At 47.9% G+C, this 24,762-nt stretch overlaps 1 protein-coding gene across 1 annotated transcript; it reads right to left on the reverse strand.

The window, feature by feature from the left end:
• Positions 1 to 15,220: 15,220 nt before the first annotated feature.
• SLITRK1 (SLIT and NTRK like family member 1) lies at positions 15,221 to 20,918 on the reverse strand. Its single transcript, XM_077343874.1, has 2 exons — positions 20,048 to 20,918; positions 15,221 to 19,334 (listed from the first exon to the last, which is right to left on the reverse strand). Exon 2 carries the CDS (start codon positions 18,133 to 18,135, stop codon positions 16,054 to 16,056), a length of 2,082 nt encoding a protein of 693 aa, XP_077199989.1. The 5' UTR covers positions 18,136 to 19,334; positions 20,048 to 20,918; the 3' UTR covers positions 15,221 to 16,053.
• Positions 20,919 to 24,762: the final 3,844 nt, after the last annotated feature.

The following is a 24,762-nucleotide window of genomic DNA, read 5'->3' on the forward strand; positions in this document are numbered from 1 at the left end:
CTGCTCAACATTTCCATCACCTCTTTTCACATCTTCAGAGACTGAACACTCTCATTAAAGTTGTTGGCATCTCATCTCCTTCTCATCCCTATGGCCAGACAATGTGTAATCAGAGGTCTGTCGCATAATGCCGACGAGACACTGCAAAATGGAATCCTTTCCATTATCGACTCTCATCAAAAGTTCCTTGCCTCCAATACAACGCTTCCGCAAGTCCCAGACTGTACTGAAAGCTGCAAAATTAAGTGCCTGCCGGAGTCACAGTTTTCATAAGCAAGTTGTTCACACCTGGAAAAGTGTGTGAATTTTACATCCCAGAGATATATGCAATTCCTTAATAGACAGTAAGTGACTTGAAATTTGGTGCCTGGACTAAGAGATGAATCAAAGCAACGAAACAGAAATAGAAGAACCAACAGAGAGAATAAAAACTTGAATCAGTATATCCCCACTTAAAGAGCAGGAGAGAATGATTACACAGATGAATACTCCTTGTATCATTGGTACAATAGCTCTGGCCTTCTCTGGGTTTTGGAAATCTTTTGACTGGACATAGCAAGGATTGAACTTGGGGCTCCTCCACCTAATTGGCATACACTGAACTCAGAAGCAATGGTCCCTCACACAGGACTCTTTGAAGACTCTTCTGCATGCAAAAGACCAGGAGCCTAGGGTTACTTATTGCCAGGCAGCAGTGAGCAATCCCTCTCCACTACACCCTACTGCCCACTGCTGATCAGTATGGTACTGAGAGGGAAAAGGTGTGATACGCTGTTGCCAATGCCTTGATGGGAAAAACTGGTTACAGTGTGACATTCTAGGAATTCCACCAATTTCTATGGTTTCTGTCACGGAAATTTGTGCAATTACTAGATGTGAGTGTGAGTGTGAGGTGGGTGTGACATCACCTGGATTTCCCCCCAGATATCATATAATGACATTAGTGACGACATTTCCCAGGTCTCCTCTCCTGGAAAGGACTCTAGGTTGGCCAGAGACATCTTTACTGGAAGTACAGGAACTCTGCATCATTATAACACCCCTCCCTAGCCATGAATCAAGCATGCATTCATGTGACTGTTACTCAGGGTAAAACAAGTCCCTCTCATGCCTCACCTTCAAACATCCATCTATCTCTTTCCCAACATGCTCTCTTCTACTCCTGATTGAAGTATTCTGTACACTAGGGACCTCAGGAGGCCCTACAGTATGTCCGTAGTCTACACCTTTTGAGCTGAATTCTATTTCCTGTAAACTTGCAAAATACCTCAGGAGGCTCCTAATTAAATTTCAAACTAAGCAAGATCTAGCTTGCCTCAAACACCATGTCTACTCACACAATAATCTCCCAATCCATTTGATTGTTGTGATTTCTGTGTTTCTAATTCAAGTGAGGAAAAAATCTTACCCTGGCTGGAATGAACATGTTGATTATCAAGTGCCTTACTAACTCACATCTGCACAATACACATCTCCATACTGTAGAACATATTTTTTTCTCATTCACTTTGTGGAAAAAAACCCTCTGGTTTACACCTGTGGACCTATTCTTTCTTCAATACATTGCAAATCAGCAGACATAGATTTGTCAATGAATCTACATTCATCAGGAAGCTGCAGACATTCCTAGTTCCAGACCTGCATCGTACAATATTATCAAACACTTGAACATCACATGACAGAGTTAACTAGACAATACACAGAAATCTATAGCAGTGGTCCCCAACCTTTTTATCACCGGGGACTGATCAACGTTTGACAATTTAACTGAGGCCCCAGGGGGGGGTAGTCTTTTGCCGAGGGACGTTGCCGCCGCCTGAGCCCTTGCTCCGCTTGCTTTCCCACTGGCACCCCTGAATTCCCACCACCCGCTGGGGGGGGGGGTGCTGCCAGCAGCAGCTGCTCAGTGCCATGCCAAGGGGGAGCCCCAGCCATGGCGGCCGCTGGAGAGCACCAAAACTGAGCCGGCGGCAGAGTGGTAGGGCAGCCCCTGAGGCAGCAGCCGGGGAGGAAGACGAGGAGGAGCCGCAACCCGGCGGCTCCTGGTACCAATCCACGGACCGGGGGTTGGGGACCGCTGATCGATAGGGTAACAGTAGCACAGTACCTTGTCTTCAAAAGCAAAGCCATTTGGAGATGAGGATGGTTAAAGGAGATGTTTAATTCTTTCTTCAGCTATAAAGCAAATTTCCTTCATAAACAGATTTCCTTCCTCCTAGTTCAAAAAGCCAGTTTGGTGTAGTGGTTAAGAGTGGCAGCCTCTAATCTGGAGAACCGAGTTTGGTTCCCCATTCTTTCATATACTCTCTTAGCCTCACCTGCCTCACGGGATGTCTGTGGGGGGGGGGGGAAGGGAAGGAGATTGTAAGCCATTTTGAGACTCTTTCGGATCGTAAAAAGCAAGGTATCAAAAAGGAGCTCTTCTTTGTCTTCTTCAGTCCATAGAGAATACTGATAAGAATATTCCAGCTTTCCTACAGAAAGCTCAAGGGTTACAAGCAGATTGCAGGCTGTGTTCAGTTAGAGGCAGTGTCTGAATGAAATAAAGTTCATGACTGAATGAGAATATGAAGACTCAAGGACATAGGCCAAGTCTGCCCATGACAACACTTTGGAATACTGCATAGAACGCACAAAATAAAATTTAAAAATGCAGGTGAAGAAGCATTTGGGCCAAATCTGCACAACTCAACCAAGCAGTCCACCATCTCTGTCTGTTCTTCCACCATTTCTGAATACTCTTTCTTAATACACAATAAGAAAGCCAAATTATACTCAAACCATGACAATAATAATAACAGGATGCTCAAAAAATCCGATATATCTAATATCAACCCACTTAGTCAGCTATAATAGTGTATATGTTATATGAAGAGAGTTACGTTATCTTGAAATTTCATGTTCTGATATATAACACAATTCTTTCCTAATAAATTTCACAGGCTAAAAATTAACACTCATTCTGCTGCAATATATTACTAGTGCAACATCCCCAGTTCTTTTAAATCCACTCTGCTAACACCACAAAGTGACTTCTGATTCATGGTCGTTTACACTGGAATCACTTTTGTTCGGCTTTAAGGTCCCAGTGGAGTCCTGTTTTATTTTACTGCTACAGTCGAACACAACTACCCATCTGGAATCTGCTACAGAAAGCAGTTTCTTCCTTCCAGCAAAAGGCAATACCAATATGTGCAGTAGTGATTACATTCAGTACTACATTCACATCAGTTTCTTGTCCATGCAAAGCCCTTTAAATATCCAGGAAGGACACCTTTCGGTTCCATAGAAAGATCCAATCCTATGTTATCCTTCATTAACTCAATTTTTCTTTAAAAGATCTTTATCCTTGGGCAAAGCCAAAATAGATAGACCAGTTATTTATTTGAGTTTCTGCATCATCAACATACAGGATGTATATACTATTAGCCATGGGTGGCCACCATCTGCGGCTATCTAAATCCATGGATAGGGGCCACACTGAAGCTTAAGCAAGAACCAGCTTGGTAGAGTGGCTAAGAGTGGCGACCTCTGACCTGGAGAACCAGGTTTGATTCCCCACTCTTCCTCCACGTGCAGGCAGCTGGGTGACCTTGAGCCAGTCACATTTCTTTCAGAGGTCCCTCAGCTTCACTCACCTTACAGGGTGAGTTGTGGGGAGAGAAAGGGAAGTAGATTGCAAACCACTGAGACTCTTTTGGGTAGTTAAAAGCAGGGTACAATAAAAAAAAAAGTTTTTCTTCTCCTAAAGAGATTTTTCTGCAAGCTTGGGGCACCCCTGGACTTGCAGGAAAATCTTAACAAAACAAAAACCATGGTATTGGCCATTAAATCCTTCCAGAAGTAAAATTGTTCTGTGTGCATGCTCAGAGAATGCTCTTTAGTGTTTGCCTTCTGAGATACTGGTAAAGCATCCAAGGGGTGTCCCACGCCCAGTGGAGGAAGTGAAGCAGGTAGAGGTAACTGCAAGACAGCCCAGGAGCAATGCCAGCGAGAAAGTGAGAGGGAGACAGGATTACCTCCCATAAGTTCTGCAAGTTCCCAGGCCCCTTTTGTGGATGTCGCATTGATAACAGGGGAGGGGGTAGAGGGAGATGCTATGAGCTGCACTGAGCTCCTGGCTTCAGCTTGAGGTGGGAGGGGCTCTGTGACTTACAGCTGGCCCAAAGGCAGGAGCCTGAGTTGGGGTTCAGGGGTGGGATCCTGGAAGCCCAGCAACAGAAGTTTTGAGGATAGATGGGCTTCAGGAACCATAGGCTCGGCAGCAGAGGCCTGGAGCCAAGCTGGCCTCTCTAGTGTTAATGTCAGGGGTGGTTGGGAGATGGGAGTGTGAAGACCCAGCTGCAATGTAGAGTGGGGGAGCCCTTCCCTCTCTCAGCTGGCTGTGACTGGGAGGCAATAAAGAGGTAAAAAACCCCATGAGTATCACAGGTCCTCACTTATTCTCTTTCAATGGTGGGTGAGGCTGCTGGAGCCATTGTGGGAGGCTAGGAGAGTCATTGGTGTGCTACCATTGGTGTGTTTGGAGGGGGGGGGCTGACAAGCAGACAAGCAGACAAGCCAGGAGGGTTGGTTGAAAAGTCAGTAGGAGTCAGCTGCCAGGCAGGTGTGCAGGAGAATGGGTTTAGGCAGGAAGAAAGAGTGATGGGGCCGGAGAGGCAGGAACAGAAAGGAAATGTGACCATAGGCATAGGAAGGAAGGAAGGAAGGGAGGAAGGGAGGAAGGAAGGGAGGGAGGGAGGGAGGGAGGGAGGGAGGGAGGGAGGGAGGGAGAACCTGAGGTTGCTTTCACACACATAAATTAATGGACTTTCAGTCCATTTTGCTATTGAATTTTACTGTGTGAAATGGCAAGTTTCACTTGCAAACAGTCACTGAAGGGGAATGAAATTGCATTATTTAGCATGTGAAGAAGCAGCCTGCAAGAAGAAGGAGAGAAGGGGGGAATAAAGATGCAGGGGGATAAGGTGAGCAGTCCTTGCTGTATACTCAGCAATGAGTGCCATGGAGTCCTGAAACGGTAATATCCAAATCTTTCCCCAATTCCCCTCCATCCCAAAAAAACAATAATTATTTTCCTTTTAAAAGCTCTATAGCATTAATAGCTCAAATTGAGTGCATTCACTTCCAGATTCATGCTCTATTAATAAAGCCACAGTAATGTGCCTAATTTAAGAATATTTGTACAATTCCAGCTCCATTTGTGAATAGTTCCACGAAGACATCATCAGTTTCACTCCCTCTCCCTCTTCCTCATTCCACACAACTAGAATTTCCCTAAGCAGTGTTCTAGGTTCTAGTATCCCAATCATCCATCTTGGTAACAAGAAATACACAAAACCAAGATGACTAAAAAGCCCCGCAAGAAAGCACCAAAACAGATATTAAAGGAAACATCAAAACAGGCATTAATTCGGGGATGTGAATATCCCAAGGACTTCATTTACACACGAGTTGTTCTACGCCTAGCCAATCACATTAAAAACAAAACAAAACCTCTGTCCTTCTCTTTGCCAAGTGTGCATAACTTCCAGCACCCAGAAATGTAAAACCAACTTTGAGGGGGAAATAACTAGCACAAACATGATCCAGACATCTGCTATCTGAGAAAAACTGAACAATCCCTGGACTGGTAGCTGCACAATAAAATAAATGGGAATTCTTCCTGACACTAGCTCCCCAATGGGGAGATTAGGACGAAGGCCATAAAATGAGTACAAACACAGCTTTCCCACCCTGGATCAATTCAAGGGACAACAGGAACAAGTCAAAATAAAACACGACAACGGCAACAAGATTATTATATGGTCAAAAATGAGAAAGTTCAACATTGCCCACAGTAGACGGTTGGTGAAGAGGATGGAATTCGCAGAGATGGATAAACTTACTTCTCTGATTAGATAAAAGACAATAAGTACGTTTATTACTAACTGGAAACCCCTTTTGGGGATTTATTTGCATGAAAAGACAAGAAAATGAACTGGCAATTTGCGGGTTTGACGGTGAAGGGAAAATTTAAAAATCAGAGAACAAGAACAAAGAGAGCTTTCTTCTATGATATAATTGCAAAGCATGTGATACGTTTGTGACATATTTGTTGTAGAGAAAATCAGACGTTTCCTCTTTTCATGGCTTTATACTTTTCTTTTTGCTTTAGTGTTACAGTATTTTCTTCTCAAAAGCTATTTTTTAAGAAAAAGAACAAGTCAGTGGGTTATAGAAACAGCACAATGGTCTTTCTTGATGACGGCCTGCTCAATCTTGAAGGCTTCTAATCTTTATTTTCAACATATGTCAGACATATGCAAAGGCAAAACTAATTCTCTGTCTCTGTAGCACCTTCTAAGAAGCACTTTTTGGGATGTTTGCTTGCTGACAACATAGATTTTATATCCTGAAAACCTTGTGGGTCTCTAAGGTGCTATTGGAGCCCAGCCTAGATAGAACAACCTTCCTCTCTGCTGCGTTTCCATCACATATTTCATCAATGGAGCACGAGGGAGCACACATGATATTTCCCTATCCACTAGATTCTTACAGCAGCCCTGAGATATAGGTTAGGTTGAGAGAAAACGGCTGACCTGAGGTCCTTCAATGAACTAATGGCTGAGTATGCAGGGAAGCCGAAATCATTCCTTGCTCTACAAGTAGGACCAGGGAGCTGATCTCGCAATGGGGTTACACTGTGCTGTACCAAACTATCCATGATGAATGGTCCAACAGACAAGGGCAACCTTCTCAGGAGCCCCACAGCTGCAGGTCCTAGCAGACTTATTGCCATCACTGCTCACAAGTTCCCCTGAACCTTTCTCCCACAGAACCCCCCTCCCCTCATTTTTGCCACCTACCATTTGACAACCAAGTGGCCCCTACTGCAATGTGGCAAGGAGGTCTGAGGTTCAGCCTGTGGGCAGCCATAACAGGCAAGCATGGAATGCTCCCCTACTGAACCTGCACTTTGTGAGATTTATAGGAGTCTTCCCCAGCAAGGTTTTAATCCTGCCCTGTCCTAGCCCAACATTCAAACCCCAATACTCTTTGTGAGAGCTTCATCTCACTTGCACCCAAGAACCTACAGTGCAAGGACTGAAATAAAGAATGTGTAAGGAGTTCATTTAGACATGCGGCATTAGAAAGTACCATCAATTCGTAGCCAGTACATAGCAACTCCTTGTGGGTTTCCAAGGCAAGGGACATTCAGAGGTGGTTTGCCATTGCCTGCCTCTGTGCAACAGCTTTGATATTGCATGTGAGTCCCCCATCCAAATAATAACCAGGGCTGGTCTTGCTTAGCTTCTGAGATCTGATGAAATCCAGCTAGGAGCTAGGGCATTCAGGTCAGGGCACAATATCCTATAGTCATTACTCGGGGCCAGGAATACAATGGGCACTAGATTAGGGGGCTGAAGAACTCTGTGGTCAGCCTCCCCCCAGGACCTGGAAAGGCTGCAGGCACTTGTTAGAGAACTCCCCAGCAGGAGCAGCTCTCATGCGGCAGGGATCTGCAGCCTCTAAGCCTCAGAGGAAAGTGGAAGGAAGAGGGGGTGGTCAGGGGTGGGGGACAGACAGGCAAGCTGGTTGAAGGAGAAGGCACTCAGGGGTGGGACAGCCACCCTAAGTGGGGGTTAAGTGCTAAGTGGCAGTTAAGCTATGAGACCAGCTCCTCCTCCAAGCCCTTACCAGAAATATTAAGTGGAACGGATTCTTTCATCATAACCAAACAGACTTTCTACATTTGGCTTTGGACTTTAGTACTGAAAACATGTGTAAGTTTGATCCTGTAGCAATTTGGGGGGTAGTTGCAATTTGGGTGGGGGGGTAGTAAATACAGAGGCTGACATTTAAATCCAGATTCCACAGAGGTTAGAAGGAATCATTCCCTAAAGAAACTGGACAAGGACAGTGAACTCAGTTGGGTGCCCTAGCATAAGCTCAAAGGACCAGGCTTACAGATGTGACCCTGGTTCAAAGGCCACCTGCAAGGACATTCTCATGAACCCAGAAACATCCAGACCTCAGAGATTTTTAGATCATTGAGCCATATGTCCTGGAAGAAACTGCATTCACACTACCACATCTTATATACACTATAGGACTTGTGCCCTTATTGGTCCATTTTTCTCAAGAGCGCTTTTATTTTACCCACTTAGTCAAAGGGAAATAGGGAGTTCTTTGGAATCAGGGTCAAAGTGTGGATCAGCCTATAGCTCTGTAGTGCTCTCTCTCAATGATCTCCTCTTCAAGCAGCGGTGGCCAGAGTACATCATGGTTCTCCTCCACTATGTCATGTTTCTTATCCTACACAACTACTGCCCACTCTCAAGATTTGACTGCATAAAGGAAGGAAGCATGACTGTCCTTGCAACCTGGCTTCTGTACAAAAGGAGGTGATTCAAATGGAGGAGGAAATGGACACAGTTACATTATATCAGCACAAAAACAATTTGAGTCAGATTTCTGATGAGTTATACATTATAATTAAGAAAATCAAAACGGGAAAGGCACACTCAATGGTTATTTTGAGACACAGCAAGAACAGTGGGATTCTAACAAGGTTAAACTCACATATATACTGTAAATAAACATGACTAATTCATATTTGGTCATTCCTACAGACTAAAAAGATGAAGCTGCCTTTGTGGTGGAAAGTGCCATCAAGTCAAATTCTGGTGACCTTCTACAATGTTCAAAGCAACAGATATTCAGAGGTAGCTTGCCCTTACCTGCCTCTGTAATAGCAAACTACCTTTGAATATCTGTTGCTTTGACCATCATAGAAGGTCACCAGACTTTGGCTTTGACTTGATGGCACTGTCCACCACCAAGGCAGCAAGATGCCCATCCAGGTACTGACCAGGGTAAGCCCTCCTTAGCCACTAGCCCTGAGCCATACCTGAGTCCATCTGAGTCCATCTAGCAGTATATTTTCAAGGTCTCAAGAAGGGTCTTATCATCTACTGCCTGATCCTTGTCATTGGACATCTTAGATACTGGACCTGGGGCCTTCTACATACAGAGCAGATATGCTACTATTGAGCCATAGTCCCATTTGAGCTCGAGGCTGCAGATAGACCGAAACCTAGTAAGGTCCACACAGAGGTGCCCGTTTACAAACTAGTCTTTCAGTGTAAGGCCTGAACTTGCAGCCTTTCTAATCTATGCCTTTGCAAACATGAGGGCGACAGTTTACAATAAATATCAGGCAAAGAGGCTGGTATACTCCTTTGATGCTTGCATTTTTAACTGACCCAGATTTTACTTTTCCACTTGCTTCTTTGGCTCCATTCCAAAGGTGATCCCTTCAGTGGGTAGGTCAATAATCAGTGGATTCATGACTTTAGAGTGGAATCTCATTAACATGGAGCGTAAGGAGGAGATATGCCATTCATTATTGCCAGTAGTTTCAACACTGGCAAGGGATTCATCTCCAAAGGTTAACTTGAGAAAGTTATTAAACATATGATCTATCAAAAGCCAGCTTGGTGTAGTGGTTAAGAATGGGGGCTTCTAATCTGGCAAAACGCGTTTGGTTCCCTGCTCCTCCCCATGCAACCTTGGGCTCATCACAGCTCTGATAGTCCTGTTCTCTCAGAACAGTAATATCAGGGCTCTCTCAGTCCCACCTACTTCACAGAGTGTCTATTGTGAGGAGAGGAAGGGAAGGCGATTGTAAGCCGCTTTGAGACGCCTTCTGGTAGAGAAAAGCAGGATATAAAAACCAACTGTTCTTCTGTATACTCTGATTCAGGTTCTCCAGTTCCGAGGCAGAGGTGTTTTGCATCTCGTTCAAGGTGATCCTTTTAACAGGGGATGCCAGGGATTGAACCAGTGGCCTTCTGCATGCCAAGCAGATGCTCTGTCACTGAGCCATAATCCATCCTCCTACACATACCAAAGCTAGGAATAAATAACAGATGACCCAAAGGATCAGCATCTCAATCGACCTGTTTAAAACAAACAAACAAACAACAAAAGCAAAACCTGTCTCTAATTCTAACTTTAACTTCTTTAGTAGATTTTATCCTGGCCTTCCTTCATTCACTCTCATCAGACGTCTCTCTGCCATGGCCAGAAGTATTTCTGTTGGGTCTGATAGCCAAAATCTTGAAAATAGCCATGGGACATATGATAACTGACCAAGACTTTTATACCCTCAGACCTGGAAAGATACAGAACTACCTGGCACAGAGGACCGGAAGAGGTTAGAATTGGCTGAAATGGTTCAACTTCTGTCACTGATTAAAGATAACACAACTTCCTTTATGACTAACTGGAAACCTCTTAGTGACTTCTTGCAGGAAAGACTCTTTTTGTAAAGGTCGGATGACTTGTGGTTTTAGAGATAAAGCAAATGTAGCATGAATTTTAATTGCAACCTTAATTTAAAAAGCTTCATAGAAATGGATAGATCTGATGTGTAAACTCTAGTTTATGATCCTGGTTGGCTGGAGACTCTAAAATTATTGTAAAGAAGTTGATATGTCTGTTTTTTGTTCTATTTCCCCCCCTCTCTTATTCCCCCCTAATCTGTATAAAAAACTTTCATAGATGTTTCTTGGGGAGTAAAAAGAAGTCTCACCGCCACAAATTCCATCTCAGGAGTCAGACTGATAGTCTGTCCAATCCATTGTTTGGTATTTGAAAGAGCAAGCCTCTTATTTTAAGAAGTGAATTGGGAAGAATCCCCATTCTGGAAGCCATGGGAACATCCCTTTAGCAGCTCACCGAGTGGATGTCGGCTTAATTACCCAATCCAGTAGAAGCACTGGTCAACTGATCACCTTGGAGTGAAAGTGAAGCCCAAATTGATGAAGAACCGGGACACATAACAAATTGCCTTGGTGCGACAGACCACCAGCTTCTAACTTGTGGCAAGTTCACAAGCAGGGCATGAAGGTGATGTCCCTCTTCTACTGCTTGGCTCCAGCCACTGGTCCCTGAGCATGCTCTGAGCTCCACGTGGCAAAATTTGATGCTCTGAGATTTGAAGCCCATTGACATATCTTGGCCCTACATTTTCATCAGCTGAGTTCATGGCCTTTCAGAATTGATGACCTGCTACGCAATATTTTCACAATGGCTATCAGCCAGGCCCTTTTCTGAAGCTGCACTGACATTTTACTCCGGTGATGAAGCTGTCATTACAGTCACAAACCATGTGGCAGCCTCTCCGGATGGTTAGCCACGAAACAGATGACTCAGTGGTGGAGGTGACATAAGACCACGCCTGTAGAACTCGACAACATTAAGGGTTGCCCCGAGTAAGAAATAGGGAGAGTTGGGCTTGATTACAAGCCTGGCACTTCACAGATATGCAACTGATCACGTGGGTTAGCAGTGGAATGTGGCAGCAGCAAAAACAGCCTACACTAATAAGCTGGGCTTTGGTTTAGCATGATTTCTACCATTCAGAGATGATTCTATTTGCAGAAGGGATTAAAGAAAACGAGATTTTCTCCACCCTCCCAGGAGAACTCTACTTTGGATTTAATAAAGATTTTGCCCAAAGTCCTGAAAGATCATCCATTCATGCTATTATACAGTCATGCGAGGTACCGTTCGCCACACGTTCTCCATTCATTGTCTGCTAGAGCTCAGATTCTTTTCCCAACTCCTGTTTCTAGCCTAACCCTTTCCATAGCCTTTCCGCGGCAAAAGACACAGACCCCAATTGATCAGTTGAGCAAAATGAAACATGCACTCAGAAGGGAATCAATACAACGGGCAAGAACGCGCACCGATGCGAAGAGGAACACGGGAGACCTTTTTGCGAGGCGAAATCGGATTCATTCTTTATCCAATTCAGCGCATGACAATGTTGCTACACAGGATAAACCCCATTCAGCTTTCTAATAAATAAGCACGTAAGCTACTCGTATACATTCAAGCATACATTCCTATGGCAACAGATTAAGTTCGGGACTATTCTTAGCTCTGCAGCATCACAGGAAATACTCCGTTCCAAGTTGTACAAAGTAAATAAGCTGTCTTCCCTTCCCCCCTTCCCTTCACACCTGGTATTATTGAAATCTCTCTCTCTTTTTTAAAGTTTGATTAATTGAAGACCCATTCAGCTAGATGCAACAACCTTCACGGCATGATGCCCAGTCTTTATAGCTAGCGAGCTGGTTCTTTCATAACCCTTGAACAACACAGGAGATCGCACAATGTATAATAAATACGTAAATGGCTAATGAGGCCAAGCCACCAATATTGTGTATGATTTCCCACTGTATAAATATTATAGAGGCCGTGAGGCTTTATCCAGATGAATCAAATATATTTTATGGCATTTAATAATAGATGTGAGTGAGATATATTGAAATATCTCCCTGCATTATTCTCTCGCTGTTATTAGGGTATGCTTCCATCTCCTGGTTGTCATTGTATAAAAATCCAGGGAGATGGTGGACATGTATGTCCCCCCCCCCTCCAAAAATGATTGTAATCCTACTGATAAAATACAGAATCACTTTGATGTGCTTTTAATTGATCCTGGTTGGTTAACACTTTGATTCTAATCCAAGTGCTCTTTGAAGACAAAAAGTCCAAGAAATCGAAGAGGTTCAGGAATCAACAGATTGTCTAAAACACAAAAAGACTCCCCCCCCCCCTGTTTACTGGCTATTGATTGCCTATAAAATGATCAATGTTACTGGTGGAAATTATCTGGTATGCAAAGGGAAGGGAGATCCTTCTTTGTTTCTTTTGTCAGGTCAGTAAAAAAAAAATGGTCAGGCCATTAGAAGTTAGCAGCAACCTGTTCTTAGGAGAGAGTGTAAAACAAGGGGACCAGAGTTATGCAGTTCCCAGAAGGAAGGGCTTGCAGAATGAATCCCAGAATGAATCCCCGCTGTGATTTCTTAGTACAGTGTGTCTTTCAATCCCAGCTGCAGTATTTCTTAGTGGAAAGCCTAAGACTCTAGGCAAGGTGCTAAGGTGAATGTGCACCTTGATAAGATTGGTACCTGTGCTACATTTGTTTGTTTTTTTAAAACAGAGTCTGAATTATCCAGGTAATTGATAATCCCTTTTGCTCTCTTCTGGCCCTCTCTTGTCTTTTCCATCCAAACTCCTAACACTATTGTTGTATATTCGCTAAGCTTGCAAAGCCAATTCATACAGTGACCTTGGAAAAGGAGGGGGTTTCTGAAGCAGAACCCAATTCAGATCTGTTCAGTGGGGCTGGTTGCCAGCATAATGTTCTTAGAGTGATACTATTCTGCATTGGATGGGGGGGGGGGTTGTTTGTTTGTTTTGCTTTTTCTTAATGAAGCAAGTTTTTGGATTAAATTCCTCAAATTCGCTGAAAATGAAAAAAATAACAATTGTTCCTTTTTTAGGAGGCATTTTTTGTACAAAGCAGCAGTTATTGTTATTATAAGTATGCATGGAAACATAAGAGTTGGAAGGGGCCATACAGGCCATCTAGTCCAACCCTCTGCTCAATGCAGGATCAGCCCAAAATCAACTGTTAGTTTTACTACCAGTAGTAGTTATTACCCATCAAAAAGTCACACAAGCAATAGGAAGTAATAGGACAAGTTGAGGAAATGTCGCCCTTTCTGGATCATTCTATAGTGAGGATCTGGTACAGTCTGGGTTTTTATGTGGGGCCCCTACTCTCTACCCCCCCCCCATTTTTTACATGTTGGATCATGCACTTCCAATGTGCTTTTGAAGCTGGATTTTCTTGCAGTGAAACAAGAAAATCTACTTCTAAAGTGCATGGAAAGTGCACGATCCAACATATGCAAAACTGTTGACATTTAACTTCCAGTGCTCCAAAAATAAGCATTAAAAATGGGGGGGGGGGGTGTTCCAGTATTTTCCCTCTTGAACGTGGTTCTTCGCCTGCGGAAAGCCAGAAGCAGCTGACTTGAATTTTTTCTTTCCTCCATGGGGAATTCAGCGAGGGGGGGGGGGGTGCCTAGCCGGGTATTTCTCGCCCTTAAGGGTGGAAGCGGGCAGCAACGAGAGGGATTTATTTCCCAAGTCTCCTCTTCCATGGGGGGGAGGGGGGGTCAGGAAATTCCTCCGTTGCTAATGAGTTGCCTTTCCTCCCGTGCCCCCCCCCCCAGCTGCCGGCCTGCCTCCCAATCGCCACCACCGGCCTGCCTGGCGCTCTGTCAATCATCGCCTTTCAAAGCGGCGCTACCCAATGGAGGCCGCCTCCCCCGCCTTCGCCAGCGCGATCGGAGGCCGAGCCGGCGCGATCCAATTCCCACCCACCTCCCGAGTCTATCTGCAGTGAGCAGCCAGGGCTGCAGAGGCAAACGGCGGCATCTCCGGGATGAAGAGGGAAAGGGCTTCAGTGCTGCATTCAAAGCAAAAAAAAAAAAAAGTGGGGGGAGGGGAAACCGCCACCAGCGCCGACTGAAATTGACACGGTTTCAAAGGCAGACGGGAAGGGAAGGCTGAAATTGACACGGTCTAAGAAACAGAAGGGAAGGGGGAACTGAAATTGACAAGGATTAAGAAGCAAACAAAGCGACGCTCGGGTGGGAAGTCAGAAACGAGGGAGGGGCTTCCCCGCCCCCGCCTCCCCCCCCCCTCCCCACACACACTGAGAAAATTGACGCTGGGGAAGAAATGCCGAAGGACCCAAGCTTTGAAAACAATTTTCACTTTAATACTGAAAAAATATGCCATTATAAAATCCTCGAATAGAATTACTGAAGTCTTGCTTGCTTCCCCCCGCCCGCCCGCTCCCCCCGCCCGCCCCAAGCTCGGATTTCCTCCAGTTTGATATATATTTTTAAAGTCTGTGATGTTCAAAAGCACAAAAGGAAAAGGAAATAGTCGTTTGGGCAGCTTAAGCACTCGAATGGCCTTAACGAATCATGCCAAACTGCTCCTTATTATTATTATTATTATTTTAAGCCTCCAATCTTTGAACACTTTTAAAACGCCAAGGGTGTTTTTGTTTTTAAAGAAATCAGATGGAAAAAAATCATTTTTTAGAGATCTCCTCTTCCAAAGGAAATGTAAAAGAACCAGAAGCAAACTGACCCCCGACTCCCTCCCCCCCCCAACAGAGAGAAAACTCATCAGACAAAGTAAGAAACTCGCCCCCCATCCCGAAACGCAAAACCTGAACCCATGAGACTAGAGCCATGCAAACATGTCTTAAATAAAATTCTTTACATTTTTGTTGGTTTGTCCCTCGTTTGATTCACAGTAAAAGGACGATCTCTACTGCCTATCAATCACACAAAAATAATGGCGAAATGGCACTTTTTTATTCTTAGTATACTGTATTTTTTTGTATATAGAAAGTTTGATACGATGGAACTTATCAGGTAAGAGGAAGGACGAGATGAACTGGGCGCCGCTTCCATTGGGGCCGGAGCGTCCCTGCGTGGTTTGTATCCATGCGAGCCATGCAGCAACTTGGGATTGTTCGTTTTCGTGAAAAGGGGGAGGGGGAGGGGGCCGGGGTGGGTCGCTTGAAATCAGAGTCGTTTATTTACATTACATTCATGCCTTCGTGCAACTGGACGTTCCTGCTCGGGTCGCCGTGCGGAGGTCACCACTAGGGGGAGCCCCCACACACAGATCCAAATAAATCCATAGGGTCTTGAGGGGTCCTCACCCCCCTGCAATACTGAATTTCTTTTCTCTTTCTCTTCTCCTATTCAATCCTCGGTTCTCCCCCCCCTCTCCCCTCCCCATGAGCTGTGCACATTTGCACCAAGTACAGCTTCAGGGGGTTTTTTTGGGGGGGAGGGGGAGGTGGGGGCTAAAGGGGAAGCAAAATTAAATTAAATTAAGAGCCAGCATCTCCTCAGTGGGATCCCAGTGTGGGTGAGCAGCGGGGAGGTGCCTTTCACCAGAAGGTAGCTTGAAAAGAGGACCCAGCTCCCCCTCCCTTGTTGTGGTCCATTCATATCAGTGGACGAGACAGCAAATGTACAGATCAGGAAAAAGGGAGCTGGAACCACCCAAGGGAAGAGGACGCTGCGAATGGCTGAAGCGGAATGGACTGCCCATACAAGACTGGTTCCCTTTGTTGTTGGTTTTGTAGTTCTCCCCCCTCCCCAGTCCGGTGTCTCAGTCTGATATGGAGTGAGAGCCACAGTCATACACCCTATGGGCCCCGTCTGCACTGTATGGTCCATTGTGCCAGTAGGAGGAGTCACAAACAGTCTGCAAGGAGTTGATCTCTGAGGCGGAAGAGTTGGCATCCCTCCTCTTGGAGCGCTTCCGGTTCCTCAGGATGAAGACCAGCATGCCCACCACTGTGAAGGCAGAGGTGACGAAGACCAACAGCAGGCCAGGCACCAACACCGAGATGGAGACCCTGCTGGTCTCCAGGTAGGAGTTGGAATGAGTCCCGGTCTCAGCCAGCCCCGTGCTGTTCTTATGGGTGGAAGTCAAGGTCGGCATGACTTTGAGCTGGGGGCAGATGACCTCATTGGAGAGGGACTCGAAGTCCTCCTTGAAAAACTCTTCGGGAGTCTCACATCGCAGGTCGCTCATCATCACCTTGGGCCTCAGCATCTCCACCCACTGCTTGAAAGGGACAATGGGGCACTTGCAGTCCCAGGGGTTGTCGTGTAAGTCTATTTGGGTGATGGAGGTGAGCTGGTCCAGCACCCCGGCCACTGGCAGGTAGAGGAAATAGTTGTTGTGGATGCTGAGCTTGGAGAGAGAGACCCCAGCAAAGACATCTACGGGGAGGGACCTCAGCAGGTTGTTGTTCAAGATGAGGACCCTCAGTTTGGGCATGGCGTGGAAAGTGCCCGGCATGATGAGCTGGATGACATTAAACTCCATGTTCAGGTACTCGAGGTTCTGCAGGCCATTGAACTTCTCCCGGGAGAGAATGTCCAAGTAGTTGTTGTCCATGTAGAGCCACACCAGCTCCAGAAGGTTCTTGAAGGTGTTGTTCTCCATGGTGGCAATGTTATTGTTTCCCAGGTCCAGCAGGTTAAGCTTCCGGTAATCCACAAAATGCGACTTCCGGATGGTGTGGATCTTGTTGCCCCGCAGGAACAGCTCGTGCACGTTGGCCGGCTTGGGCTTCAGGTCCATCAAGCTGCTCACGTTGCCGTCGTTGCAGTTCACCTTGAATCCTCCGGGGATCTGGTGGCAGGTGCAGGTGGCCGGGCAAGGCGTGCTGGGGCTGGAGGCGGCCTTGCCTTTGACGGCCAGGGTCGAGCCCGGAGCGGTGGGTCTGGTCTTGAGCTGCCAGTTGACCGGGATCTTGGTGCCCCCATGAGGAGCGGAGCCGGGCGTGGCCAGGTCCTCCTTGCCGTGGATCTTGAAAGGGGTTGGGATGGGGCCCGGATCGAAGGTGTCCTCTTCCGCGGGGGGAGCAGCCAGGCTGGAGTCCACTCGGTTTTTCCTACACAGCTCTTGCTCGGTGGTCTCGTTCAGGTCTTTGCCCTGCAGCCGGGTGGGGGCCTCGCAGATCACCCGGCCGATCAGGGCGTTCTTGGGGATGTTCTCCAGCCATTCTTTCAGCGAGAGGAGGTCGCACGTGCAGTCCCAAGGGTTGTCCTCGAGCAGGATCTCGGCGATGCCCGGGATCTGCTCCAGGACGTCCTCGTAAGGCAAGGTTTTCAGGCGATTGCCCCGCAGGTCCAGGTGGGTGATGGGCACGTACTGGAACACGTTGGCCGGCAGGACACTGATGAGGTTGTCGTTGAGGATGAGCACCTCCAGCTTGTTCAAGTCCCGGAAAGCGCCCGGGTCAATGTCCCTCAGCAAATTGAAGTCGGCCTGCAGGTATTCCAGATCGTCCAGTCCCAGGAAGGTCTGCTTGCGGAAGGACTTGATCTTGTTGTTGTTGATGTGCAGCCGCTTCACCAGCTGCAGCCCCAGGAAAGCCCCCGGCACGATCTCGTGCAAGCCGTTGTTCTCCATGTGCAAGCTGACCGCATTGTAAAAGTTCGCAAACTCATTGGGGAAAAGGCGCGTGAGGGAATTGCCGTGCAGGAACAAATGGTAGAACTGCGAGGTGGGGGCCGAGAAGCGCTGCAGGCTGGTGAAGCCCTTCTTCTCGCAGTCGACGTGCAGGTCGCCCTCGACCTCGGTGCACGAGCAGATCTTCTCTTTGCAAACGTCCCCTGTAACATTCCCGGCGGCGAAACAAAGAGACGTCTCCAGTAACAGGATCCAAAGCAGCATTTTTACACCCGGCGAGTCATCCCCGGACTGGAGCAGACGGAGGAACTGCGAGGCGAATCTTTACCCTTACGCCGAAGCCCGGTCCAGTCCCTCCCGGGCATGGAAGGTCCGAACCATCGCCAAGAAAAAAAGAATAAAAATAAAAAAGGAGGAAGGGGAGGTCCCCCAACAAAGAGAAAGAACGTGTTGTGTAGGGAAGAAATGAAACTTAGGCGAGGGAAGGGAGAGATCGCAGTGTGTGTGTGTGTGTGTGTGTTTGCGGGGGGGGGGGCGCTGTCTGGTCTTCTTTTTTTTTTAGCCCTTTCTGTCCCCGCCAACACTGCAACAGCTCGGACGCCGGTCAGAGATCATATCCACAAACTCTCCAGAAAAAGAGGAAGAGGAAAAAGGCGAAGAGAGCCCCCCCTCCCGCCCCGGTGCATAACCCCCACCCCCGGAAGGCCCCCACCCCTCTTCCCCAAGAGGGGGGGAAAAATCGGTGAAGTCGATCTCCGGTCCGCCGCGGCTTCACGGAAGGATTGCGCTAGGCAGCGGCGGCAGAGGCAGCGGGAGCAGCCGCTGCATTTGCGGGCGAGCGGCGGGGCTGGGGGCGCAGCGGGGGGAGAGGCGAGCCGGCCGTGGGCATGGCTCGGCTGGGCTCGGCTGCGGACTGACCTTGCCTTTTCCTCGCCTCCGGAATGGCTGTCGCGGCCGCCGCCGCCGGCTGCCCGGGAGACCCCCCGCTGGGTGCTGTCCAGTCCCCCTTGGTGCTGAAATCACGCCCAGTCCAGCGCCGGGCTGCCGAACCAATGGCGCGGCAAAAATTCTGCAATCGCGGCGTTTTTCGGTCTGTCCATGGCGCCCCTTACCGCGTTGCCTCGCGTTCGTCTCTCTCTCCGTCGGTCGGTCGGTCTGCCTTGTCTGTCTGTCTCTCCGCCTCGCGGTCCTTCCTCCTCTCTTCCCCTCTTCTCTCTCTCGCTCGCTCTTCTGGCCGTCGTCGCCTTCTTCTTCTTTTAATCCCCCTCCTCCCGTCTTCCGAGCTGCACGCTTACTCACTCATTCGCGCACCGGAGGCAGGAGTTGCGAAGAGGCTCTGCTGTGCGCTCTCTTTCTCTCTCTCTCGCTCTCTCGCTCTCTCTCTCTCCAGCCTTGTGCACTCCGAAAAGATCTGACACCCTCTGCTGAGCCGCAGTGGCAAAAATCCATCTGCTGAGGGAATGCTGGAGAAATGGGGGGGGGGGGAGAGATTTGCAGGGTCGGGGGAGGGAGCGAGCGAGAGAGAGAGAGCGAAAGGAATCAATCCAGGGCCGGCGTTAAAGGAATATCGGCTCCCCGGCCGTCATCTGCGCAAAGGGCTCCCCTCTCTCCTAAATGGATTCTTTCATCGCTGGCGTTGAAAGACTGGGGAAAGTTGAACGTTTCCTTCCTGCCTCCCTCCGCAGCTCCTCGCTCCGCGCAGGGCGCTCACACCTGGCAGGGGGAGTCGCCTCTCGCTAGCCCCGCCGCGGCTTTGGCTCGAATTAGTGTCAGGGTGTCAAGCGACGAGCGATCGGAGGTAATTGTACCGCACGCCATTCCTCCCCCACCCCCACCCCGTCCCCACGTATCGCTGCCTCCCACCCTGCGGTAGCTAGCGAGGTTGTCACACTGCGTTAGGCGTCTTGGCGGCTTCTTTCTGGTCTTTTTCTTCCCCTCCTCCTGCCCACACTGAACTGCGGAGCCCGGCTGTATTTGTATATACGTCGGGATGAGACGGAGGAGTGAGAACTGGCACGGGAGAGCTTCCCACCCGCCGTTCCCCATCCGGCTATGGAAGGGAGGGGGGGCAACCTGTTTTTCCTCCCAAAGTGATGGAGATCCTTCCCTCTCCCACCCCTTCCCCCCGACACCCCACCCCATCTCCCCTTCTAGACTACAACCAGTACCCGCTTACCTGATAGATTTCTGGCGCGTGGGGGGGGGGGGAGGGAAGGATGTGAGTGGGTGGGAGGAGAGTGATGAGTGCCCAAATGAGCTGTAGTAAAACCACCGGCCAAGACTGCCCGCTAGAAACAAATCAGGAGCTCTCCTGAATGTCCATTGGATAGCATGGGGACTGGGAATGCCAATGGATTCGACTGGCCTCCCTTGAAAGGAATGGAAAGACTGCAAAAGTTTGAGTAAAACCAGGGATGGATTAAAAGAAATAGCAGCGGGCCTCGAACATTCTCCCCCCCCCCCGGGGGGGTGTCATGGTTGATCAAGGTTTGGAATGATGGAGGTCATTCCTCTCGTGGAGGGATCAATTCCTCCCCCCCCCCCGTGGGTGTCATTCCGCTCCCAGGAACACCCATGCAGCTCCCAGAGATGGTCACTCCACTTAGGGAGGGATCATACTCCTCACGGGGTCCTATCCCATTTTGCTGGTGACCCTCCTGGCATTGCCAGTCTCCGTCATTCCACTCGCTGGGCTGCCATTCCAAGTCCCAGGGCCACGCTTGCAACATCCATTCCACGCTTTCTGGGAGTCTGTTCCTAGTTTTATTCGCAGCTTTGCAGTACGTTTCAATGGAGGTTAGTCCGGTCAACGGGCATTCCTCCTTCCCCTGATATCCACTGGGCCTACGGGGAGCTCCCGTTATTTCCTGAGGGCATTCCTGCGATTCGTTTGAGTGCCTCCCGTGAAAGATGGTTTTCCGAGTCAAGGAGAACAGGGCTGTTAAAATTGTTGTGTGTGTGTGTATGTGTGTGTGTAGCATCTGAAGAGCAGGCTGTGCAGGCATCTCTATGCACATAACCAGTTGCATTTCTGTTGGGGAGCAGAGCAACTCCCGTTTCTACACCGCTTTTGCCTTATAGCAGACCCCCCCCCACTCCCCCCCTCCACACACACACACACACACACACACACAACCGGAGCTGAGGTGTTACTTGCCTTCCCGTCCGTCTCTGGACTTTCTCCCGGGTTTGCGCCTCCGCCGTCCCATCCTTACGCTGACTCCATTGGCGAACTTTGCAAGCGAAACGGACGGGCTGAGAAAGGCAGAATCCACAGGACGGACTGGGAAGAGCAGAAACTAGTCCGGAAAAGCCATCGGGAGTATCCGACCGCTCCCCGCGCCTTTCTGCGGCTCTTCATGTGGCTGGATCCATTGCATTAGGCGATTGGCGATTGTGGATGAAAAGAAACAAAAATCACAGAGAATGGCTTTTGGAAGAAGAAGAAAAAAAGATCTCCCAAATTTCTCCTCCCCCCCCTCCCGGAAGCTGGTAAAGAAACACCGAGCGCAACATATGGGTTGACAAAGTTGTGTGTGTGTTTGTGTGTGTGTTTGTGTGTAAAGCCAGGCAGCGCGGTCAAAGGAGAGGAGCGCCGCGGTAAGGCTGCGGAGTCGTTTTGCTTCCCGCCCAGTTCCTTGGACTTTGCCTCCGCGCAGCTGGGGGAAAGCGGGCGTCTTTGGCAAAAGCGGCTTCCCAGCGACCCTCTCCGTGGACCCATGGAAAGGCCAGGGGCGCCGGGTGGGGGCCTCCCGAAAGGGAGTCATGGAAGGGACCGGCAAGAGGACCGGGTCTTTTGCAGAAAGAAAAGCGGGGACGTAGGGAGAGATCCTCAGTTAGATCTGGAAGTTGGCCCATGGTGCAAGACAGAATGCATCTTCAGAGAGCCGGTGTGGATGACAAGGTTTGATGCTGCACTCTTGCATCTGGGTGACCTTGGGCCAGTCACAGTTCCCCCAGGGCTCGCTCTGCCTCACCTACTTCACAGTGTGTCTATTGTAGGGAAAGACAGGGTAGGTGATTGTAAGCCACTTTGAGACTCCTCAGACTAGAGAAAAATGGCTTTTCCTCTTGATTTCATTGAACAGGCTACCTCCAGTGGTGGTGGGTTCTCCAGAGGCTGGTTCTGTGAAGGTTCAAGGGGGTGGCAGGTTGTAGGGGATGAGAAATAGGGTTGTGAGTGTCCTGCATAGTGCAGGGGGTTGGACTAAATGACCCAGGAGTAAGGTGACCAGATTGTCCCACTTTTGGAGGGACATCTGGGGGCACCTGGCAAATTGTACTTATGTTGAAATTCATATATATAAATTTACATATATATATGTAATTATATACATAATTACAATATTATTTTTGCATTCTATGCATTCTATTAAACTTTTTGTTGCTCCATATAGACCAAATTTTTAATCAAGAACCCCCTTAGTCAATGGTGTCCCACTTTACCAATGTTGAAATCTGGTCACCTTACCCAGGAGGTCCCTTCCAACTCTATGATTCTATGATTCTCCTTCCATTCTGGCTCCACTGCTGAGGTCATTTCAACCAAAACAACTTCCATCAATTAGGGAAATTCCAAGGCCCAGCAGAAGTCATTTCCATAAAACCAACCTCCATGGACCAAAGATGCTCAAATGCTCAGCAGCTGGCCTTCTCATCTAACCACCAACCACTCCATGGTCTTTCCCACTGGAGTCTAGAGCTCACTCCACCTGACAGGTGCTATTTGAAAAGAGTGATCTGACCCAGAGGGTCTGAGTCTTCGGCATATCCTCTCCCCACGGGGAAGTGGAGGCTGCTGGGTGGAGACAGCAGGTGCAAGGATTGTCAAGCAGGAGAGGAGGTGGAGAGACTCTGTGGCTTAGTGGTGGAACATCTGCTTGGCACAAGGCAGGTTGCAGGTTCAATCCTCAGCAATTGAAGAGTCAGGTAGTAGGTGAGATGGAAGACCTCTGTTTGAAAGCCTGGAGAACCGCTATCAATCTGACTAGCTAATACTGAACTTAATGGACCAAAGGCCTGAGTGGACAGCAGTGACACTGATAGACCTCCAGTATAACATGTGTTGTATAACATGTGATAGACCTCCAGTATAACATGTGTTGTATAACATGTGTTGTAGTCTGCCTTTCTTATGGGGACTCAAGGCAGATGACACACAGTGACTCAGGACAATCAGCAGGATGGGATGTTCAATAAACCATGAAACAGAACCAGCCAGAAATCTCAGAACAGAATAGAAGCAAAGCATAAATATTAAATTGTGTGGTGCAAGATGACACAGAAGGATTCTACCTACACTAAACTATGCACAGTGGAGAGCCAGCATGGTATGGTGGTTAAAAGCAGCAGACTTTAATCTGGGGAACCAGGTTTGGTTCCCCACTCCTCCATATGCAGTTGGTCAGGTGGCCTTGTGTTAATAGCATTTCTCTTAGGGCTGTTCCCGAAGAACAGTTTTCTTAGAGTTCTTTCAGCCCCACCGACCTCACAAGGGGTCTGTTGTGGGGAGAGGAATGGAAAGGTGTTTGTGAGCCACTTTGAGACTCCTTTGGGTAGTGAAAAGTGGGGTATAAAAAAACCCAGCTCTTCTTCAAGACCACAGTCCCTAATAATTTATCCAAGTAACTTTGTGAAGTGTTTGATACAGTGCTAGCTTTGTGCCTGGGTAGAAAAGCTACCTTTGGATAATGCCTAGTTTGCAGAGTGGGAGTCTTCTTGAACTCCCCAACAGAGTCATTCAATCAGATGGGGGCCACAGTGAACAGCACAAATGATCAGGAACCTTTTGATCTTCCCTGATTGCAGGATGGGACCTGCAGAAGGCCATGTTCAGATGAGCAAAGCTGTCATGGCAGAGTAGTAGTCAGCTCCATGTGTTCAGTTGCGATTTGGGCAAATCACAGTGGTGGCTAAGAAGGAGGTGGGGGGGGGGGGAGAGAAGTGCCATGGGAGGCTATGGAATGACCAGAACAGTGGTGGTGGGGAAGGGGTAGGATCATTGCCAAGCAGAGGTGAAAGGACAATTATAGTGGCCTCTGAACAGCAGTGATGGGTCAGAGAGAGGACTTGGATATATATATATATATATATATATATATATATATATATATATATATATATATATATATATATATATATATAATATGGCATGTGTGTAATATAGCCAGGAGATCTTAAGACTGTCTGACAGCTGCAAGAGATCTTCAGAGGTGGTTGGCCATTGCCTATTCCTGCATCACATCCCTGGTATTTCCTGGGAGTCTCCCATCCAAATTCTAGCCAGGGCTGATCCTGCTTAGCTTCTGTGATCTGATGGCATCAAGCATCTCTGGCTCTCTGTAGCACCCTCCTCCTGCTGCCACCCCAACTCCATCTTCCATGGCTGCTCAAGGCAGCTGATGGTAGCAAGGAAGGAAGTCATTTGGAATTCCGCCCTGGACAGTCTGAGGTAGGCCAGAAACTATCTTCAGTGCTGAAGAATACGTGGAATGACATGAAAGAGCACCTTTGATCATACAAAGAACACCTGCTGTCAACATGCAACCTATTCCGGCATTAGCAAACAGATATATTGTGTAGCTGTGAGAGTGATGTCCTCTTCTTTTTCAAATAAAGCACAACCATTTTTTTTTAGTAAACCATGAAATAAGAAAGCAACAGTTTTATTATTTAGTTGTATTATTTAGTAGCTGTGATTCATCGGTACTGGCAAAGTACATGCATTGCATGGGCTGGGATGGAAGGAAGGAAGGAAGGAAGGAAGGAAGGAAGGAAGGAAGGAAGGAAGGAAGGAAGGAAGGAAGGAAGGAAAATGGCGTAAAGGAGGTGGAAGGAAGGAAACAAAGGGGGAAGGAAATAAAGCACTGTCACATTGCCATCTACACCTTT

Source organism: Paroedura picta, chromosome 6 (assembly GCF_049243985.1).
Source record: "Paroedura picta isolate Pp20150507F chromosome 6, Ppicta_v3.0, whole genome shotgun sequence".
In the NCBI taxonomy this organism is placed as follows: domain Eukaryota; kingdom Metazoa; phylum Chordata; class Lepidosauria; order Squamata; family Gekkonidae; genus Paroedura; species Paroedura picta.

What these genes read in the sequence shown, in the direction of transcription:
- SLITRK1 (XM_077343874.1), bottom strand. Translation starts at nt 18,135, where the DNA reads ATGCTGCTTTGGATCCTGTTACTGGAGACGTCTCTTTGTTTCGCCGCC.